We start from the raw sequence: 17,584 nt of genomic DNA, 5'->3' as shown, positions 1-17,584 counted from the left end.
TTGCGTGATTTCTGTCCGGTGCCATCTGGAGGCACAGGGCAGGATTAGATCACTGCTTTGCAAGCTTTCTACTTGTAATCCCTGATCTCTTTCTTCTTGTATCAAGTGATGACTCTAGAAAGAAACAGAAATCATGTGCAAGTTGATCTTGCCAGCACATGCCACCACTGGGCACCGTGCCTTATGCACGGAGGGCATGGAAATGAACGACCATTTCCAGTTCTGGAGCACACTGCAAAGCCTGGCAGAGAACAGCACGGAGGAAGCCACTCCTACGGCTTAAAATCTGTAAGCATCACCAGACAGCCGTTCTGGCCCATGTAAATGCTTTCTGGTAGAGCTCTCACTTTCTATGCTGACCTTACAGGGTAGGCTCACCATAAACAATAGAAACATCAAAATCTTCTGTGTAGTAAACAGAAGGTCTTCTTCCCACCTCCCATTCCAAACTCAGCTATCTGAGAACACCGGGGTTGGCTTAACATTCCCTCCCCTGGAGGCCTTTCTGAATATCCAAGTTCCAGGACAGTAAGCTTCCTCTCATCAGAATTCCAAACTTGAAAGTCAAGATCACATTTGCTCAATTGTCCTTATTCCCAGGAAAACAAGCGAGCAGGGGAGTAACTCAGAGCCAACTAATACCTCCCAATGTGAATCGCTGTAATTGTGTGCTCTTCAATCACGATAATGAATCATTTGCCGCTTGTCCCAGTGCAGTGGCAGCTAAGTAATCCTCCACAAATTTGAAATTAGTTTTAACCGTCAGACACTTGTAAGGAATGTTTCAGCTTCGTCCTTATTCCCTGCACATAAAGTAACGTATCCTTTCCCTCCTATGCTATTTCTTCTGCCTTCTCAATACGACCTGGCTGCCTGCAGAATTCTCGCTCTTGCTTACTTACCGCACGTAGACTGCATACCGCCTGCCAGGCTGACCACAGACACACACTGAGGAACAAAAACACGCTCACTGAACTTCTGATCTGGTGGAGCTGGCAAACCGAGCAAATGCCAGGAAGGAGTAGGAGCCAGAAGGGGAGGCTCCTCAGGGGAGTCACAGTGGAGCTGGCCTCTGAAGCAAGACGAGGAGGTCCAGCCAGGGAGCAGCGTGGCTTTCAGGTAGAAGGACAGGAAGCACAAAAGCGTGATGGCCAGAGCGGGCCTGGAGAAACGCCAAGGAGGCCAGTGCAGAGTGAGCAGATGCTGCGTGGGGCCGGCCCAGACACCCCAGCTTATTCTGTAGTCTCAATGTGAAGAACACCTGAAGAGTGGCAAGCTGGAATAGGATGATCATTTATTCAAGGCATAACTACGGAGCACTGACATGCCCAGAATCCCTCAAGGACTCAGGGAAACAAGAACAAAGAAAATCCTTACCCTCCTTGAATTTATCATGATTGGAAGAAGACACACCATAAACAAGTAAAACACACGCTGCATGCTAAAGAGGAAATGGCAACAAGGTTGCAGGCTGCGGGAGGGGGTGAGAAACAAGGGGAGGAGGCCGCCGATCAGGCAGTGCCAGGTAATGACAGTCGACAGCCCCACTGATGGAATGACTGATTGACACACCAACGGACAGACTGCAGAAGGAGGTGAGGGACTTGCCACAGTTATTCACAGGATAACGATATTGCTGCCCGATGAATCGGCATGTGCCAGCTTAGGGTCCTGGGGAAACTGCATGCAGGCCACGTGAAGAGTTGAGGAGACAAAATCGTCAACAGCACCAGGAAACATCACACAAAATCTTTGCCCTTGAGACAGGATGGTTTAGAAGGCTTTGCATAGAGCAGGGCTGTAACACAACCTCCTTTTAAAATGTCCCCTCTGGGGACAGTATAGTGGCATAGCAAACTAATCCTCCATCTGTGGCACATCTCATATTGCCACCAGTTCGAGTCCTGGCTGATCCACTCCGATCAAGCTCCGTACTAACAGCCTGGGAAAGAAGAGGAGGATGGTTCTAGGCCTTGGGACTCTGCAACCATGTGGGAGTCCCAGAAGAAGCTCCTAGCTCTTGGCTTCAGTCTAGCTCAGCTCTGGCTATTACAGCCATTTGCAGGATGAACCAGCAAATGGATCTTTCTCTTTCTCTCTCTGTGACTTTCAAGTAAAATAAATGAATCTTTAAAAAGAAAAATAACCCCTCTAGATGTGTGCTAAAGAAATATACAGTAGACCAGTTGGAAGGTTACAATTATTGTTTAGACAAAAGTGGCTTGGTCATAGGTGATATCAGTGAAGGTGGTGAGAAACAGATTCAGTATACACTCACAAGGTAAAATCAATGGGATGGAGTATCTTTTATATGATTAAAATCACTAGGCTGGAAGGAATAATCTGATACTGATACGGAGACTACGGAGAGAAAAGAAGGTCTGGGATGAAAATCCCTCTGTTTTGGACACAGTTAAGTTTCAAAGGCCTATTAGGAATCCAACTATAAATTTGAGAATATTCCTATAGCTAGATATTTGAATTTATCTATATTCAATAGACAAAGGGGTCTGAAATTTACAGGAGAAGAAAAGGCTTTAGATAGAAATTAGAAAATAGCGTAGAGATGTATTCAAAGCCATGAGACAGAATGAGATCACTGACGAATGAAAAGTCAACAGACAAGAAGTATCTGACCAAGAACAGGGGCACCTTTGATGTCAGCAAGCAGGGGAGATAAAGAGCAAGTAGGGAAGTGGATGGGACAACGGCCAACGCAGTCCCCAAAGAACTGTTGGAAAAGTACTCCTCTGGATGAAGGATAGAAAATAGACTACTTGGGGCACAAGATGATACAAGAACAGTGTACAAAACTGCCAATTCATCACAGAGGTCAGAACCCTTGACCTCCTGAACCACTTGTGCTTGGAAGACAGTCCGTCTCTTAGGCAGAGCACAAAAGCCCCCATGAACAGCCATGGTAAGCTTTTCAAATAGCAGCAGACATCCCAGAAGTAACCTGGGGACCCAGGGCACCCGCTGCTGGTCATGGAAGGATGGGCCCTGCCCTGTGCTCCACTCAACTAGGTCTCTTTGTCAGTGGCATTTTGATAGGCAGGCAGAAACACTGCAGTGAATCACGCAGAAAGCTTGACAGAGACAGATTCAAGAGATACTCAAGGAACAATGCTGTCAGAAGTTGAAAGGGCTGGAATACAGGGAAGCGAGTGGGACAGGAACCAGGGTTCCTGGTGTACAAGATAGGCAATACTGCCATTCAATCATTCAGGACATGCTGGAGGGAGATGGCTACCAATTGAGTCCTGGATATGTAAAGATACTGAGAAAGCAGCCGGGGAGGGAGCTCAGAACAAAAGTGGGGTGGAAGGCATCTGCCAACAAGGTGCATGGAAAAGACTGCCTAAGGCAGACTCTAGTAAGGAGGGGACACAGGTTAGGGGGAACTGGAATCTGGATCTGCCGCAGTGAATAAGGACAGGGCTCATGCCTACACCGCACACAGCACTCACAACCTGCTTGAGCTTTGCTTTCATGACACCTTCAGTGCTGCGAGCTGTGGGGGATAGTGCCTACAGTGAGCAATGGGAACCCATGAACTAACAGATCCATAACATGTTGTTTCTCTAAGAATCTAAAGTTCACAATTTGTATAAGAATGGCAGGAATGAACGCATGTACTCAAATCACACATTTTCCATATGGGCTCTATTCGGTTTGCTTCAGCCATTTTTCAGAGAGGTCAGATAAGCTGATCCCTATGAAGTCCACTCTCTAACACAGCAAATCCAACACACAAGCTACACTCTTGTTGACGGACAGCAGGCTGCTAGGGACTACCCCACTTCTCATAATTGCTCCCATTTTGTTATAAATATTCACTAAAGAAGTAAACATTATGTATCCATCCAAAAGCAGTCAACTTTAAATGGTAAACAGAGTGTTGACTTAAAACAAGACTACTGCTGATTCCTCGGTGCTCATAACAGCACACGGCATACTAATCACTGAAGAAAATGCCGTGGAAAAGTTACATCGAAACACAGTCAAATAATATTCCCTCCAATTCCAATATTTATATTTCACGTAAATTATTTCTAGAGTTCACAGTTGCAGAATTAAGACATAATTCTATTCAAGGCAAAACATTCACTCAAATGTTAAACAGGCAAACTATAAGAGACTGGTTACTGACTTCAACATAACAAAGAAACAAAGAGACTGGGCTAACAGTATCACACAGCGTACCACTACTGTTTGCCCAACAAAAGCATTTGTTGTCACCACACGGCACCCAAGGCACTCCTCAAAGGTCACACCTCAGGCATCTGAGGGTTCGTCCTGTCTGGCTTCCAGTTATGTTTGGTTCACTATTTCAGGTATATTATTGATTAGCTTCACAGAGTAAAAACAGTAAACAGCAAATAAAAATGTTCAATAAAGTGTGACAAAATGAAACAGAAGTGACAGGAATGGGACCATTTTGCTCTGTTCATAAATCAAACCTTGTCTGTGTGACCCCCTTGCTGCCTGTCAGCCTTCTGAGTTTGCAGGCCCTGCCCTCGCTTTTGCAGGTCCAGTGCACAGGAACTTCCTCCCTCAACTCTCCATGGCTAAACCCCGCCCATCTCGAAAGGGCCAAACATCATCATGCCAAGCAGCTCTTTTGTGAAGTCCACAGCTAAAACACACCTTTTCTTAAACTGCACAGGTAATCCGATTTACCCATGTCTCTTTACAGTATTTCCCATATTCCACCTTGCATTTAATTATACTTACTAGTATTTTATGTGCAGATACACACATAATAAATGTATAATACGGTATTTTAAAGTGTTTGTAGTTATTTATTTATATCTTAATCTCTTAGTAATTTTAAGATTCCTTTTGGACAGATAACAGTGTCCAACTAAACTTTGCTTCCCCTGTGACATATCCTACACAGGGTAAGCAACCATTAGATGAAGAAATAGATAAAATAAATTCTCACTGGAGATTTGCTTTGTATACAATTTGGGAAAATGAGAAAATCCTGGTGATATGCTGGTCACTCAGAACTAAATCACCAGTTACAACCACCTATATTTGGCCTTTCCTTCCTGGCTACAGAACAACCTTCATGGAGGGAGCAGTTTAACACAAACTCACAGTTAAATGTCCTTCATGATGATCTGGGAAATGAATGAATAAGTACTCTGTGGCTACTAGCTGCATTATGGAGTCTCCCAGGAATTCCATCCTCTGGTTGTGGCCTCTGAAAAAGAAAAAAGAAACACCAATGTAGATAGCAATAAGCACTTCTAGATTCCAAGAAATAAGCTCTAGAATTTTTTTTAAAATAATGTGTTTCTTCTCTTTTGAAGTACAAAATTACTTTTAGTTCCTTAAGGGTCCTCAATTAAGAAAGGATCTGAATTAAAACCGGCTGAATTTCAACGTATAATAGAGTGAGCACTATGAAAGGACTAAATGACCACTGATACAAACACTGGTCAACACAACTTGCTGAGAAGCTGGTAACAACTGAACACTAGAGTACAAGCACCAATGTTGTCATGTGAGCTAAGCTGCCACCTGCGATGCCGGTACCCCATCAGAGAGCCAGCTGAAGCTCAGCTGCTCAGCTTCTGATCCAGCTCCCAACTAATGAGTCTGGAAAAGCAGTGGAAAATGGCCCAACTTCTTAGGAACCCACAACCTGCATGCAAGACCTGAATGGAGTTCTGGGCTGCTGGCTTAGGTCTGGGCCCACCTGGGCTGTCATAGTCATTTGGGTAGTGAACCAACAGACGGAAGATCTTTCTCTCTGTCTCTCCCTCTGTAACTATGTCTTTCAAATAAAAATAGGTCTTAAAAAAACAAAGCGTAGTAACAACAACAATCTTGCACCCAAAGTTAAAATTTTTTCTTTGCTCAAAGCTATTGAAATATATATCCTGTTACTCAAATTTGAAATCAGTTTAAGGAGACTAAAAAGAAAAAAAAAAGAATCTGATAAAGTCTTTATAGACAGTTCAGAATATATGATGTGGGTGAGGAGAGCCAAAAACTGAATAAACAGCAAGTGTAAAGATAAAAATGTGGCTTATTTTCTCAAGGATTTCACCAACTCATCATCAAATCATTCTTCCAGAACAGTTAAAGAGGTCGCAGGCAGCCCCTGGCCTGTTCTACGCACAGAGCTGTTCTGGAGCACAGCTAGGCTCCTCATTTATGTTTCACTTGTGGCTGCTTTCAAGCTACCTGGCAGACTCAAGTCACACACAGGCCACGGGCCTGCAAACACTAAAATATTTAATATCTGTCCCTGCCAGGCAAAGTTTCTACTTCCTTCACATGCTCTTAACCTTCACAAAGAAACTATGTACGGCAATGAGATAAAAAACACCGGATTGGAACATCTCCGCTGGTTCACACCAGTGGCCGATGGCTCATCTATCTCACAATGTGACTCTCTGGAACACGTTTGGAATCCCAGCTCCTTTGAAGGGCATGCAGCAAAGCTCTGGGCCTGCCTCTTCTCAACAGTCACGTCGGGGCTACGTGAGCACTTCCGACTCACAGGGTCAGATGGTTAAATCCCACAGTTCTCAGTGTGAATGCCCTTGCTAGCAGTCGGACATGAGTGAAAATCACTCCAATTGCTTCTTCAAACTCAGTGAGTTTCTGCAGAACTGGAGACGTTTCAATAAGTTGTCGGTCGGTATTTGGCTCTTGTAGCTACAGGAAAACAGGAAAAAAAATCACATGCAGTTTTGGCTATGAGAGTAATTATCAATACTAGGACAGTGCTTTCTAAAACTCTTCCTCCCGTGGCTTGAAATTTCTGAAATGCCAATAAAACACAGCAGTTTCCTCCTCATCTCTTAGCATGGCAAACAAACCCACGCTTTAAAGAAGGCTCAAATAATATTTTCCAATCTTCTATCACATTTCAGGGCCAAGTACTGTACACAGTTCAAAATCCCTACCATTATACCAACTCTCCCAGGAAGATTCAAGCTGAAGAACAGCTGGTCGAGAGTACACACATCCGGCAGGGCAGGAGTCCTCGGGCGCCCAAGTTAGGACAATGCTTGCAGGGTTTGGGAAACGCAGATGGTGGGGCCTTACCCCCAGACTGGGCCCGTTTCCTCTGTCTGCAGTGAGGACAGACAATCTGCCAGTCTGATAAAACTCCCAGGGACCGCAGATGCTGCTGGTCTGGGGACCTGCCTTTCGAGAGCCCCAGCCTTACAGTGCCTTGACTCCTGTGCGTTTCAAGGGACCAAACAATTTTGGCAGATGAGCAACATTAAGACTGAATTCAGCTGACTTTGGAGATCAGTCTACCACTAGACAGGTGGTGCTGCCCACAACAGGCACCCTGTAACAACTGGCAGGAAGCAAACATGGAAAGTTTAACTAAAATGAACACTTCCAATAACTGTGTGCAACTTCGTACCATTCACAAAATATTTTAAAGTACTCTGAATACCACTTATTACTGGAAAGCCTCTCATGAGACTCTGCCAATCAAGATTCTCCTCATTTATACACATGTATGGAATCATGCATGTCAGTTTGCATGTGCACTTATCTTAAAACAGAAACAAAAGCATAGAAGTAGCCATTTAAAACAGAAGAAACTGGGAAGCAGTGTGTCACCACATGGGAAGATCTTTCAAATTCCATTATCTTGAGTAAAAGGCCATCACACTGACCACACGTTCTTGTCTGATTCCAAGCCTACAATTTCTAAGATACCATGAATGCAATAGACTATGCTAACTTAGTGTCTGTCCTTAGGTGTATTTCCCACAGCAGCAGGCAGGAAGATGTAGAGCAGTGCCACATTTGTGTGTGGGATGGGGTGTGTGTCTGGGACTACAGAGCAGCTCTCCCGACCAGCACCTCCTTTCCCATCCTGGATCACGCATGTGCCATGCAAGCATGCGTACCCTGCGTTATTTGCTCCCAAGATTTCCAGCTCTGACACCTAAGTTTCACAACACTGCAGAGGAGAGCCAGGGGATAAAGCCAGGACGAGCAGGGGATGGGGCGCTGGCGCTGTAAAGCACGCTGTAGACAGGAAGGTCACACTTACTTGGAGTGGGTGGAGAGGATAATTGAGCCAGACTTCGCGCAGGTCCTGGAAAATAGAGTGGTGCCTTTAGTGCTCAGGGGAGTCATTTAACACACTCTGGAGTACTAAATAAAATGTCATTATTTGAAATACTGAACTATTTCAGATGCTGACTCCACTTATTGCAAATTCAATAGTGGTAGCAAACTAATTTTTTTTAAAGTGTATTCACCACTCAAACTGCCTGTACTGACTCTAATTAGCCTATTAAGCTGGGGAGGAAAGGCACCACCCTCACCGGCAGAAGTCAAAGACACCTTTTAAAACTAAGTTACACATTTGCTTAACCTAATACACTGGATTAAGCTGCTGTTTTAATCATATTTTTGAGCCTGCCATTCCCCTGCAATGTGCATCAGCTGTGTCTCCTGTAATTAAAGCTCATCTCAAATGTCTTTTATTTTAGGCACTAATTCATTAGCACAGGCACTTTGTAAGATGGAGTGGAAAATACCCCAGAGTTCACAAAGTCGCACATTGATGAGACCGCACTTTTACTGTGGGCACTTACAAGTGTTTACTTGAAATATGGTAATGAATGAATTTTATGGCAAACCCTAGTACATTATTTTATCCACTGAGTTAAATCTATAGGCAGTTATAATTAGAATTTCCTCAGGATTAAAGTGTCTTCACTCCGGTTTCAGACTCTAGGGAGCCTCTGACTTAATCTACTTTCTGGTCCTGATGTTAGGTTTTTGAAATAAATGACATAAAAAAAGGAAGAGAAAAATATTCATTAAAACGCCTTTGTGGAGGGAGCAGAAGAAAATTCAAGAGTCATGTGTGACATGGGATGATAAAAATGAAATTTTTAAAATGTAGTATTTTAGTACAACTTGCATCCTAATAAAATACTTTTGGGGTTTCTTTGTCAATATTAAAAACAGTGTGTAAATATCACATTGGTCTTTAAAGGCATTTTCAAGGACTTCTCATAACCCACTCCGCAACCCTAGCCCAGCCTTCTGTGTCACACGAATGACGCTCAGTGCCACTCGCTGCCTGTTCTCTTCCTTCTGCTGCGAAGCAGGCGTCTTCCAAGTTGCAGCCCCTTGCCTGGCCTCTGCATCAGCATCTCCTCTGCACAACTCCACCATATCGGACTGATGACACCACTAACCTCTCCTCCCTGCCCCCAGTCCAGAAAAGCACCTGATACACAACATGACCATGTAAGAGCTCACCACCTTTCACCACAGACTAGGGAGTAGAGCTTCAGGGCAGGCTCCAGTCAGGCTGCCTGGGTTTCGTTCAAATTTCACGTTGCCCATCTATGTACTCAACCTCTCAAGGATAAGCCAAAGAAGCCTAGAACCTACTCGAAAGTATCCTCTGCTCTTTCAACCAGCAATTCACTGCAGTGTTAAATCCAGGGCTGACTCACGGGAAACACTGCTTGCTATTCATAGGGATACCAACACTGACAGATACTTCTTCCAAGCAGTTTCTACCTCCAGAACATTCTGAGGTAGCTTTCTCTCCTTTCCTTTGTGTTTTCCACTGAACGTGACTGTTTTTCCTTTGATGGTTCTGGCGGGTCAGCCATTCTGATGCAACGACACATGGTTCCTTGCTATACTATGCCAGTTATGTCCACAACCCTGCAGCCACCCTGCACACGGCCCCTTGGTGTCGGGGAGAAGAGACTGGGAAAGAGCCATCCTGGAATCCAAGGCGACCTTTCGTGTGTGCTCCTGGAAAACATCCACAGCTCACTACTGGGTCATCGGCTCAGGCAGTGTATTTTTATTGGCTACCAAGATGAGAGAGACCCTCTCCCTGTTCTCAAAGAAGCCTTATAGGGAAAAATAGTATAATTTAATCAATTATTGGTAAGTTCCATACTATTGATAAATCATTCAAAGCTATGCCAGAACTGCAATTTTCTCATTTGCAATCTCAGCTTTAATCTCAGATTAAAGAAAACAGCCCCAGTTGAAACTGTCTTGACGCAAGGTGTTATGCTGTTAACACTGAGATGGGTGGTAACAGATGTCGAAGGGGAAATCATATATGAGCACTGGGACAACGGTACTTGGGGTGTCAGACAAAGCTTCACAGAGGAGGCAATTACTCAGAAGAGGGCAAGGACCAAATGGAAGTGTGTGTTCCGAAGTACACAGCCACAAATACATCAGTCCCAGCCAATGCTGCCCAGAGGGAACAAGAAGCCGTACACTGAAGCATCAAAGTGCGGGTCAGGCTGTGAAAGCTACTTCGTGTTGAGCTGTGAAGTACAGGGCATGGTGGGCAGGAACCAAGCATGTAACAGAGGCCACCACCAAATCGGTGCACTACAAACAAGACAGCAGGGGCAGGCATCGTGGTGTGGTAGACTATACTTCTGTCTGCAGCACTGGCATCTCATATGGGCACAGATCCAAGACCCAGCTGCTCCATTTCCGATCCAGCTCCCTGCTTACGGCCTGGGAGGATATCCGAGTGCGATCCTAGTCAACAGATATTAAGGTCAGAAGTGACAACACGTGTGAGTGAATGGCTACATGGAGAAGAAAGCATAGACAATAAAGAATACTATGGTTTCTGGTGTAGAAGATAAAAACAAAGGAGAAATACACTTGCTGTTTAAGACAATGGCTTCTAAACTAAACACGTTTAAATGAAGTGTCTAGAATACATAGGTGAAGCTGTCCAGTAACAATCTGACAGGTCCAGAGAAAGGGGTAGGCCAAGAGGGGGTGTTTGGTCCAATGTTTGAGCCACTATTTGATAGATTCACATGGCCTACTGTAATACCTGGGTTAGGTCCTGGCTCTTCTTCCAGCTTGATATGTGATGTGCCCCTGGGGAGGCAGCAGGCAACAGCCTAAGTACTTGGGTCCCTGACACCCAATAGGGATTAAGACTGAATTCCAGACTCCCAGCATCAGAATAGCCTTGCCCAAGCTGTTGTGAATGTGTGGAGAGTGAATGAGCAGATGAAAGAACTTTCTGTCTGTCTGCCTTTCAAAAAGAATGTAAAACAATAAAGGAACAGATTTAGGGAGGCCTTAGTTACAGATACTGGGGACAAATGTGCAAGAAAAAGATGGGAGTCCGGGAGGTAAGGCACAGAAACAGTCTCTCAATAATACCTCTCCACATTCGTAACATGGCCATCGGGCTGCTCAAAACAGGAAAGAAGGGACGGGATAAACCATGAAGGGTTACACAAAGACTCAAATATGGAACCAGTGAAATGTGGGGCTGAAAAAACAGTCAGATGGGGACACGGGACTGCAACGCTGTCTTGTCACAACAGCACCCATTCGCAAATTAATCGCTGCCTTCTAATCTAGCCTCCCACCAGGAAGCCAAGAAAGGCAAAGAGACACTCGTGAAGGCATTTAGCATCCTCTCTTCAGCCCAGGGGGTCAGCAACCTAACCCTGCCTACAGGTTTGTCTCTGGCTCATTAGCCTGTGATAACACCATCATTCAAAACAAAAACAAAACCACCATGGTCCTATGACGTCTCGCCACACTGCAGCTCAGAGACACAGAGAGATGCAAACCAATATGGAGATGTCTAACACACTAGGACGTCCAAGTCAGTGTTCCTGAAGACACTGAAATAGAAAGACCATCCATTACTAAGCCTTCATAAGACACACGCAAATGAATTCAGAATCTCAGCTGTCCCAGCTGTCAGATAATGCTTTCTTTTTTTAAATCTCGTTTGCTCATTTCATTCTTCGAACATCTCTTGAACACCATACATGCTAGTACTGCACTACATACTGGAATGGCAAGACGAACCTGCTAAGCAGACAAGTGGGAGAGGCAGTTTATGGGGAGAAAAGAATCTAAATACAGACTGAGGCAACTCAGAACACAAGGTGTAAACACGTGTCATTTAGGCACACAGTAATATACTGCATGGGGGCTACAGGTGGGATGGCAGGAGAACATGGCGCAAGTGTCAGCTGAGTGTGCACATGTGTAAGGCTGTGGGACACAACAGTGAAGAAGTGGATGGAATTGCTAACAAAACACAAAAAATACTTCAAAGATGTGAGAAAAAAAATCTTAAAATGCATGCCATCTGCAACAGACACACATCAGGAAGAACACATGTGTCTGATAAAAACAGGGTATGTGAGACATCTGTAGATATTGTTCCCACTGGAAGACACTCACATATAGCGCAGTTATCACAAGTCCCCAGAAAAACAAAAAAATAAAATTCTCAGAAACAAACATTGTCCGGGTCACATTTTTTAAAACTATTGATTCCTTTTAAAAAACTACCCAAAGTAATACAGTACAAGCAACTGACAGCCACTTAAGCTGAAGGGTTCACAAAGGCTTGAAACGCTGCCTTCCTGTGATTTTATTGCTCCATGAGGGCTATTTCATTCCATTATGATGACATTTCAATTTGGAATACCGAGATGCCTCTCCCTTAAATGTTAAACTGACTTGTTTTGGCACACACACACACACAAAATCCAGTATGCTTTATTATATGTGGGATCAAAAAGGTATCTTCAGAATTATTCACAGCTTAATGCTATAGTAACATTAGAAACTATTTTTAGAATCTCTTTTCTTAAGCTATAATTTGCTTTTTAAACATGTACTTCTGGGCACTGAGGTAGCCTAGTGGCTAAAATCCTCGCCTTGCACACGCCAGAATCCCATATGGCGCTGCTTGTATCCTGGCTGCTCCACTTCCCATCCAGTTCCTTGCTTGTAGCCTGGAAAAGCAGTAGAGGATGGGCCAAAGCCTTGGGACCCTGTACCCACGTGGGAGACCAGGAAGAAGCTCTTGGCATTGAATTGGATGGGCTCAGCGCTGGCCAGTGCATCTGCCTGGGGAGTGAACCAGCAGATGGAAGAGCCTTCTGTCTCTTCTCTCTGAAAATATGACTTTCCAATAAAAATAAATAAATCTTTAAAAAAAAGTACTTCCATAAACTTTATTTATGGGCCTGTCATAAACTCTCTACAAAATGACTTTCCAAAAAATAAATATTTGTCTAGTCCATATAAGTTACTGGAAACAATCATAAACAGAAAGACCAAAAGGCTATTGTTTTCAACTAAACCTGCATGGAATAAGCATCCACTGATTAAGAAATACAAAATCAGAATTAACTTTCAGGTACTATTTTAAAATGAGGAGAGGTTCTATTTTATTCATAATCACATTCGGTTTACAAGTGAACATCAGGAAAAAGTTCAGGTGAAAGAAAAAATTAAGAGCTTTCTATTTGCAAGAGCTGAATAAGCTATTTTTGATGTACTTGAAATCTACCACTTATACTAGATCTGGGCATTTTGTTTTGCTAGAGTCTCTTCAAAACACAAAGACCAACTGAAATACAATCTTCCATAATGATATATAACTGAGGAAAATCAAATGATTCGAGATAAATACCGGATCATTAAAGAGTAAGCGTCCAAATAACTGCTTGGCTTCCTCCAGGCTTCCCTCCAAGTAAACAGCTCCTAGATAAAAGGAAGACAGTGTCAAAAGGAAGGCTGCATTAATATTCAGAGAAAATTACAGATCTCTATAAAAAGCAAAAAGGCAAGCCAAAACCACTCACAGAAAAAAAAATTTGACAAGTTCAGAAGCAATTGTTTTAAAGGTAACATTATCCCTCTTTTAAGCTATGCTCTGAATAATAAATTAGACTAACTAAAATTGAAATCTAACATAAGGAGAAGGGGCCAAGTATGAACTATTACTAAAAGTGCAGATATAAACATTAATAAGATAATGAAGCACAAATATTTGGCCTTAAGAAGATATTGCTTCATTTTCTGAATTTACACCTTATGTCTCAGGCAAAATACATACAAGCATCTAAGAAACAAACCTGGCCAACAAAACCCATGTCTTGATCAATGAAGGTTTCCACAAATAAAAATCAGAATGGGGACAATCTTGCAGCAAAATGGCCAAAACCAGAAGCTACCACACAGGCATCCCACACGGGCCCTGCTTCCTATCCCAGCCGCCTCACTTCTGAACCAGTTCCTTGCTAATAAACAGAAGAGCAGCAGATTTTGGCCCAAGTGTTTGGGACCCTACATCAACGAAGGAGGCCTGATCAAGCTCCCGACTCTTGGCTCTCAGCCCAACCCAGTGCCGGTAGAGGCAGCCTCTGGGCAGTAAACAAGCAGGTGAGAGATCTGTGTGTTTCTCTTGTTTTATACAATTCTTTCAAATATTAAATTTTAAGGAAAAAAATCAGTAACTTTAGCCTTTAATTTGAAACCAACTCTCTGCACATGCTAAGCTTGAAGAATCAGAAAGAACTATAGTAACACTTTAACTGGTGATCAAATAACTCTGGAGTAGGTATTCTATTTCCTTAAATTCAAACTTTTACACCTGTGTTCAGAAAGGCTGCAATTTCATGTCCTATCTCAAGACACTTTATTAGCATGGCGTTTGATAGGTAAAGACAGGATGAATATCCCTTATCCAAACACCTGGTACAGGTTTCGGATATCAGGGGCTTTTTGCTTTGTTTGCAGATTTGAGATTATTTGCGCATATATAATGAGACATCTTAGGGATATTAACCCAGTGTAAACAAAAATTCATTTACATTTCATGTGTGTTTTTGTTTTGTTTTAAAGATTCATCAATCCATTTGAAAGGCAGAGTTATAGAAGAAGAGACAGGAGAGAAATTCCATCCAACAGTCCCCTCCTTAAACAGCCACAAAGCCCGGGGCTGTGCCAGGCTGCAGCCAGGAGCATAGAGCTTTTTAAGAGTCTCCCAGGTAAGTGCAAGGGCCAAAATGCTGCACCATCCTCCATTGTTTTCCCAGATGCATCAGCAGACAGCTGGACCTGAAGTGGAACAGATGGGACATAAACTAGCATCCATAAGAGATGCCAGCACTGCAGATAGCAGCTTAATATGAAACACCACTGCCAGCCTGTGAGAAACTTTAATTTTTGCTTAAAAGATTTTTTTTTTTTTATTCGAAAGGCAGATTTATGCAGAGGACAGACAGAAAGATCTTCCATTTGCTGATTCATTACCCAAAGGGCCACAATGGCTAGAGATGAGCCTATTCGAAGCCAGGAGCCAGAAGCTTCTTCCACGTCTCCCAAGACTTTGGGCCATCCTCCACTGCTTTCTCAGGTCGTAAGCAAAGAACTGGATGGGAAGTGGAGCAGCTGGAACATGTACTAACGACCACATGGGATGCTGGCACTTGCAGCCTGAGGATTAGCCAATTAAATCATTGCACAGGCTCCTAAACACACTTCAAACCCACATCCTAAAGGTAGTTTTATGCAATATTTTTAGTGTGCTTTCATTTTATTACTTGTCAGTTAAGAGTGTCACAAGAAGCTCAAAAGGTTTTAGCTTGAAGGAATCTCAGATTTTAGATTTTTCAGGTTAGAAATATTCAACCTGAATATGTTATTTTCACTTTTTCTAATTTATTTTACATTTTATTGGAAAGGCAGATTTACAGAGAGAAGGAGAAACAAAGATCTTTCAAATGGCCAGAGCTGAGCCAGTCCCAAGCCAAGAGCTTCTTTCAGGTCTCCCACGCAGGTGCAGGGTCCCAAGGCTTTGGGCTGTCCTCCACTGCTTTCCCAGGCCACAAGCAGGGAGTTGGATGGAAAGTTGAACAGCCAGGACAGGAACTGGCACCCGCATAGGATTCTGATACTTATAGGTGGAGGATTAGCCAATTGAGCCATTCTGCCTGCCCGTATTAATTATTTTTAATAGTTCAAATTATAATAATCATAATAGTAGCAGTTGTTGTGGTTTGGGGGCCCATTTACATTCCCTGCACTATTTAAAGCAGTGCTACATGCTTGTCTTCCCCTAAACGGAGTGTATCAGTAAAAGAGTACTGGAAAAGACCGACTGGATTTAGTTTCATATGAGGTGAACTGGGAGAGAGCTGCAGGAAGTGAGATGCCGCTCCAAGCTGGGCACAGCCAGAATCAGACCCTAAGACCCTTTCTGGAACCCTGGGAGGTTAAGTGCTACTGTGTCCTTCTTACAGCTGGGGAAAACTGCACATCGGCGAGCTGAGATAAGCCACCAAAGCAGCAGCTCTGACAAATGATCGGAGAGGTGACCAAGCCACGTCTGCCTGGCTTGGGAGCTAACGGTAACATTCACTGCCAAAAAGGGCACGTGTAGAAAGCACAGCGATTCCCAGTCCCAACCTTCTGACAATACACATATTTATTAAAAAAATTAAACATACTGATGAAAAGGATGAAAAGACTGAATCACTGTAAAGTCTCTCAGTCTCTTGTTACTATCATCAGCGTGAAATTATAATTGGGAAGTTCCTATATGCATTTTCAAAGGAGGAAGGCAAGAATGATTCAGAAATTGAAAGGCCTTTGAAAAATAAAATGTACTTAGTCATTTACCAAAAAAAAAAAAAAAAAAGTCAACCAAGACAGTGTCAATCTGCTTTAACACTTCATTGGAACACATACTTGCAACCACCCACTAATTAAACTCTTCAGAACTCCTCTCTAACTGCGTGCTGGTTACAGACAAAAGGAAGAAAGTGCCAGAGTAAGACGCAAAGTGTCTACGTCAGTCTGGCTTTAGATCTGTGAATAACAGTTATACAGACTTAAGGTTTTCATCAGGAAATCTTGAAAAAGTGGTCAAAGAAGACATAGGGGCCTTTCTATGTATGTATGTGATCCCGAATCAAATCTGGAAAGTAATTCATCTCCACTTTAATTCCCTTCCATTCAGTAAGATTAAGCATATACACGACACTGAACATCAATTTAGCACCAAAATGTAAAAAAAGGCAAAGTGTGGTTGCCGTTCTGGAGGAGCTAAAATGGTTCCAAAAAGAGGTAAAGGGTCTGTCCTGGGGGCTTTACATGATTCGGGAACGAGTGAGCCTATGCATGTGTCCATGCTGACTTCAATGTGCTCTTTAGACAGTTCAGATATTCAGGAAAATGGATTATAAACACAGACATTAATTACCTATGAGTGCTTCAAAGCAATTAGCCATGGCATGTCGAAGGTCCGATTCCCTACACAGGTCAGGGCCATGAGCATACAGCATAAATCGATCCAATTCAAGTTTCTACAAAATTCAAAGTGGCAAGAAGTTAAAGAGTTTGCTAAAATCTAATCTCTGATAACTCAGCATCTGCTGGGGAAGGGCACGGGATGGTCACAAGTCCATTGGCCATTGGCTGGTATATCATGAGGGCTCACCATACATAAGAAATCTGGTACACATGGCTCAGTTCTGATGAACATGATTCTTTCCCAAGCAGCCTTTTACAAACTCCTGACAGTTCAAGTGGGATTCAGAATTGATCAGATCTGAGCTCTCCAACATCAAACCCAACTTTAGCCCAGCCTAGATTAAGACTCTCCTACCAGGCCACGAATCCTTGGGCTCCCTAAGTACGCCTGGGCAGACTCACACCCAGCCCCAAGTTTGGGAAGTCAGCAGCATCTCTGATTGCAGTTACAAGGTACAAATGGTTTCTACGGCATGCAAAACATCATGTG

General features: G+C 43.3%; 1 protein-coding gene across 4 annotated transcripts in view; it reads right to left on the bottom strand.

Moving 5' to 3' along the window:
- DROSHA (drosha ribonuclease III) overlaps window positions 1-17,584 on the bottom strand; it is a 105,100-nt gene that overhangs the window by 17,324 nt on the left and 70,192 nt on the right. For all 4 annotated transcript variants that reach the window (XM_058680229.1, XM_058680232.1, XM_058680231.1 and 1 more), the window contains exons 24-28: window positions 17,045-17,147; window positions 13,469-13,539; window positions 8,045-8,089; window positions 6,521-6,678; window positions 5,107-5,212 (exon numbers count right to left, since the gene is read on the bottom strand). In XM_058680229.1, the coding sequence (XP_058536212.1) occupies window positions 5,107-5,212; window positions 6,521-6,678; window positions 8,045-8,089; window positions 13,469-13,539; window positions 17,045-17,147 (483 nt within the window). The remainder of the gene's footprint in view (window positions 1-5,106; window positions 5,213-6,520; window positions 6,679-8,044; window positions 8,090-13,468; window positions 13,540-17,044; window positions 17,148-17,584) is intronic.

Source organism: Ochotona princeps, chromosome 23, assembly GCF_030435755.1.
Source record: "Ochotona princeps isolate mOchPri1 chromosome 23, mOchPri1.hap1, whole genome shotgun sequence".
Lineage (NCBI taxonomy): Eukaryota > Metazoa > Chordata > Mammalia > Lagomorpha > Ochotonidae > Ochotona > Ochotona princeps.
Note: the sequence above shows the minus strand (reverse complement) of the source record. Positions and strands in the feature narration are given on the sequence as shown.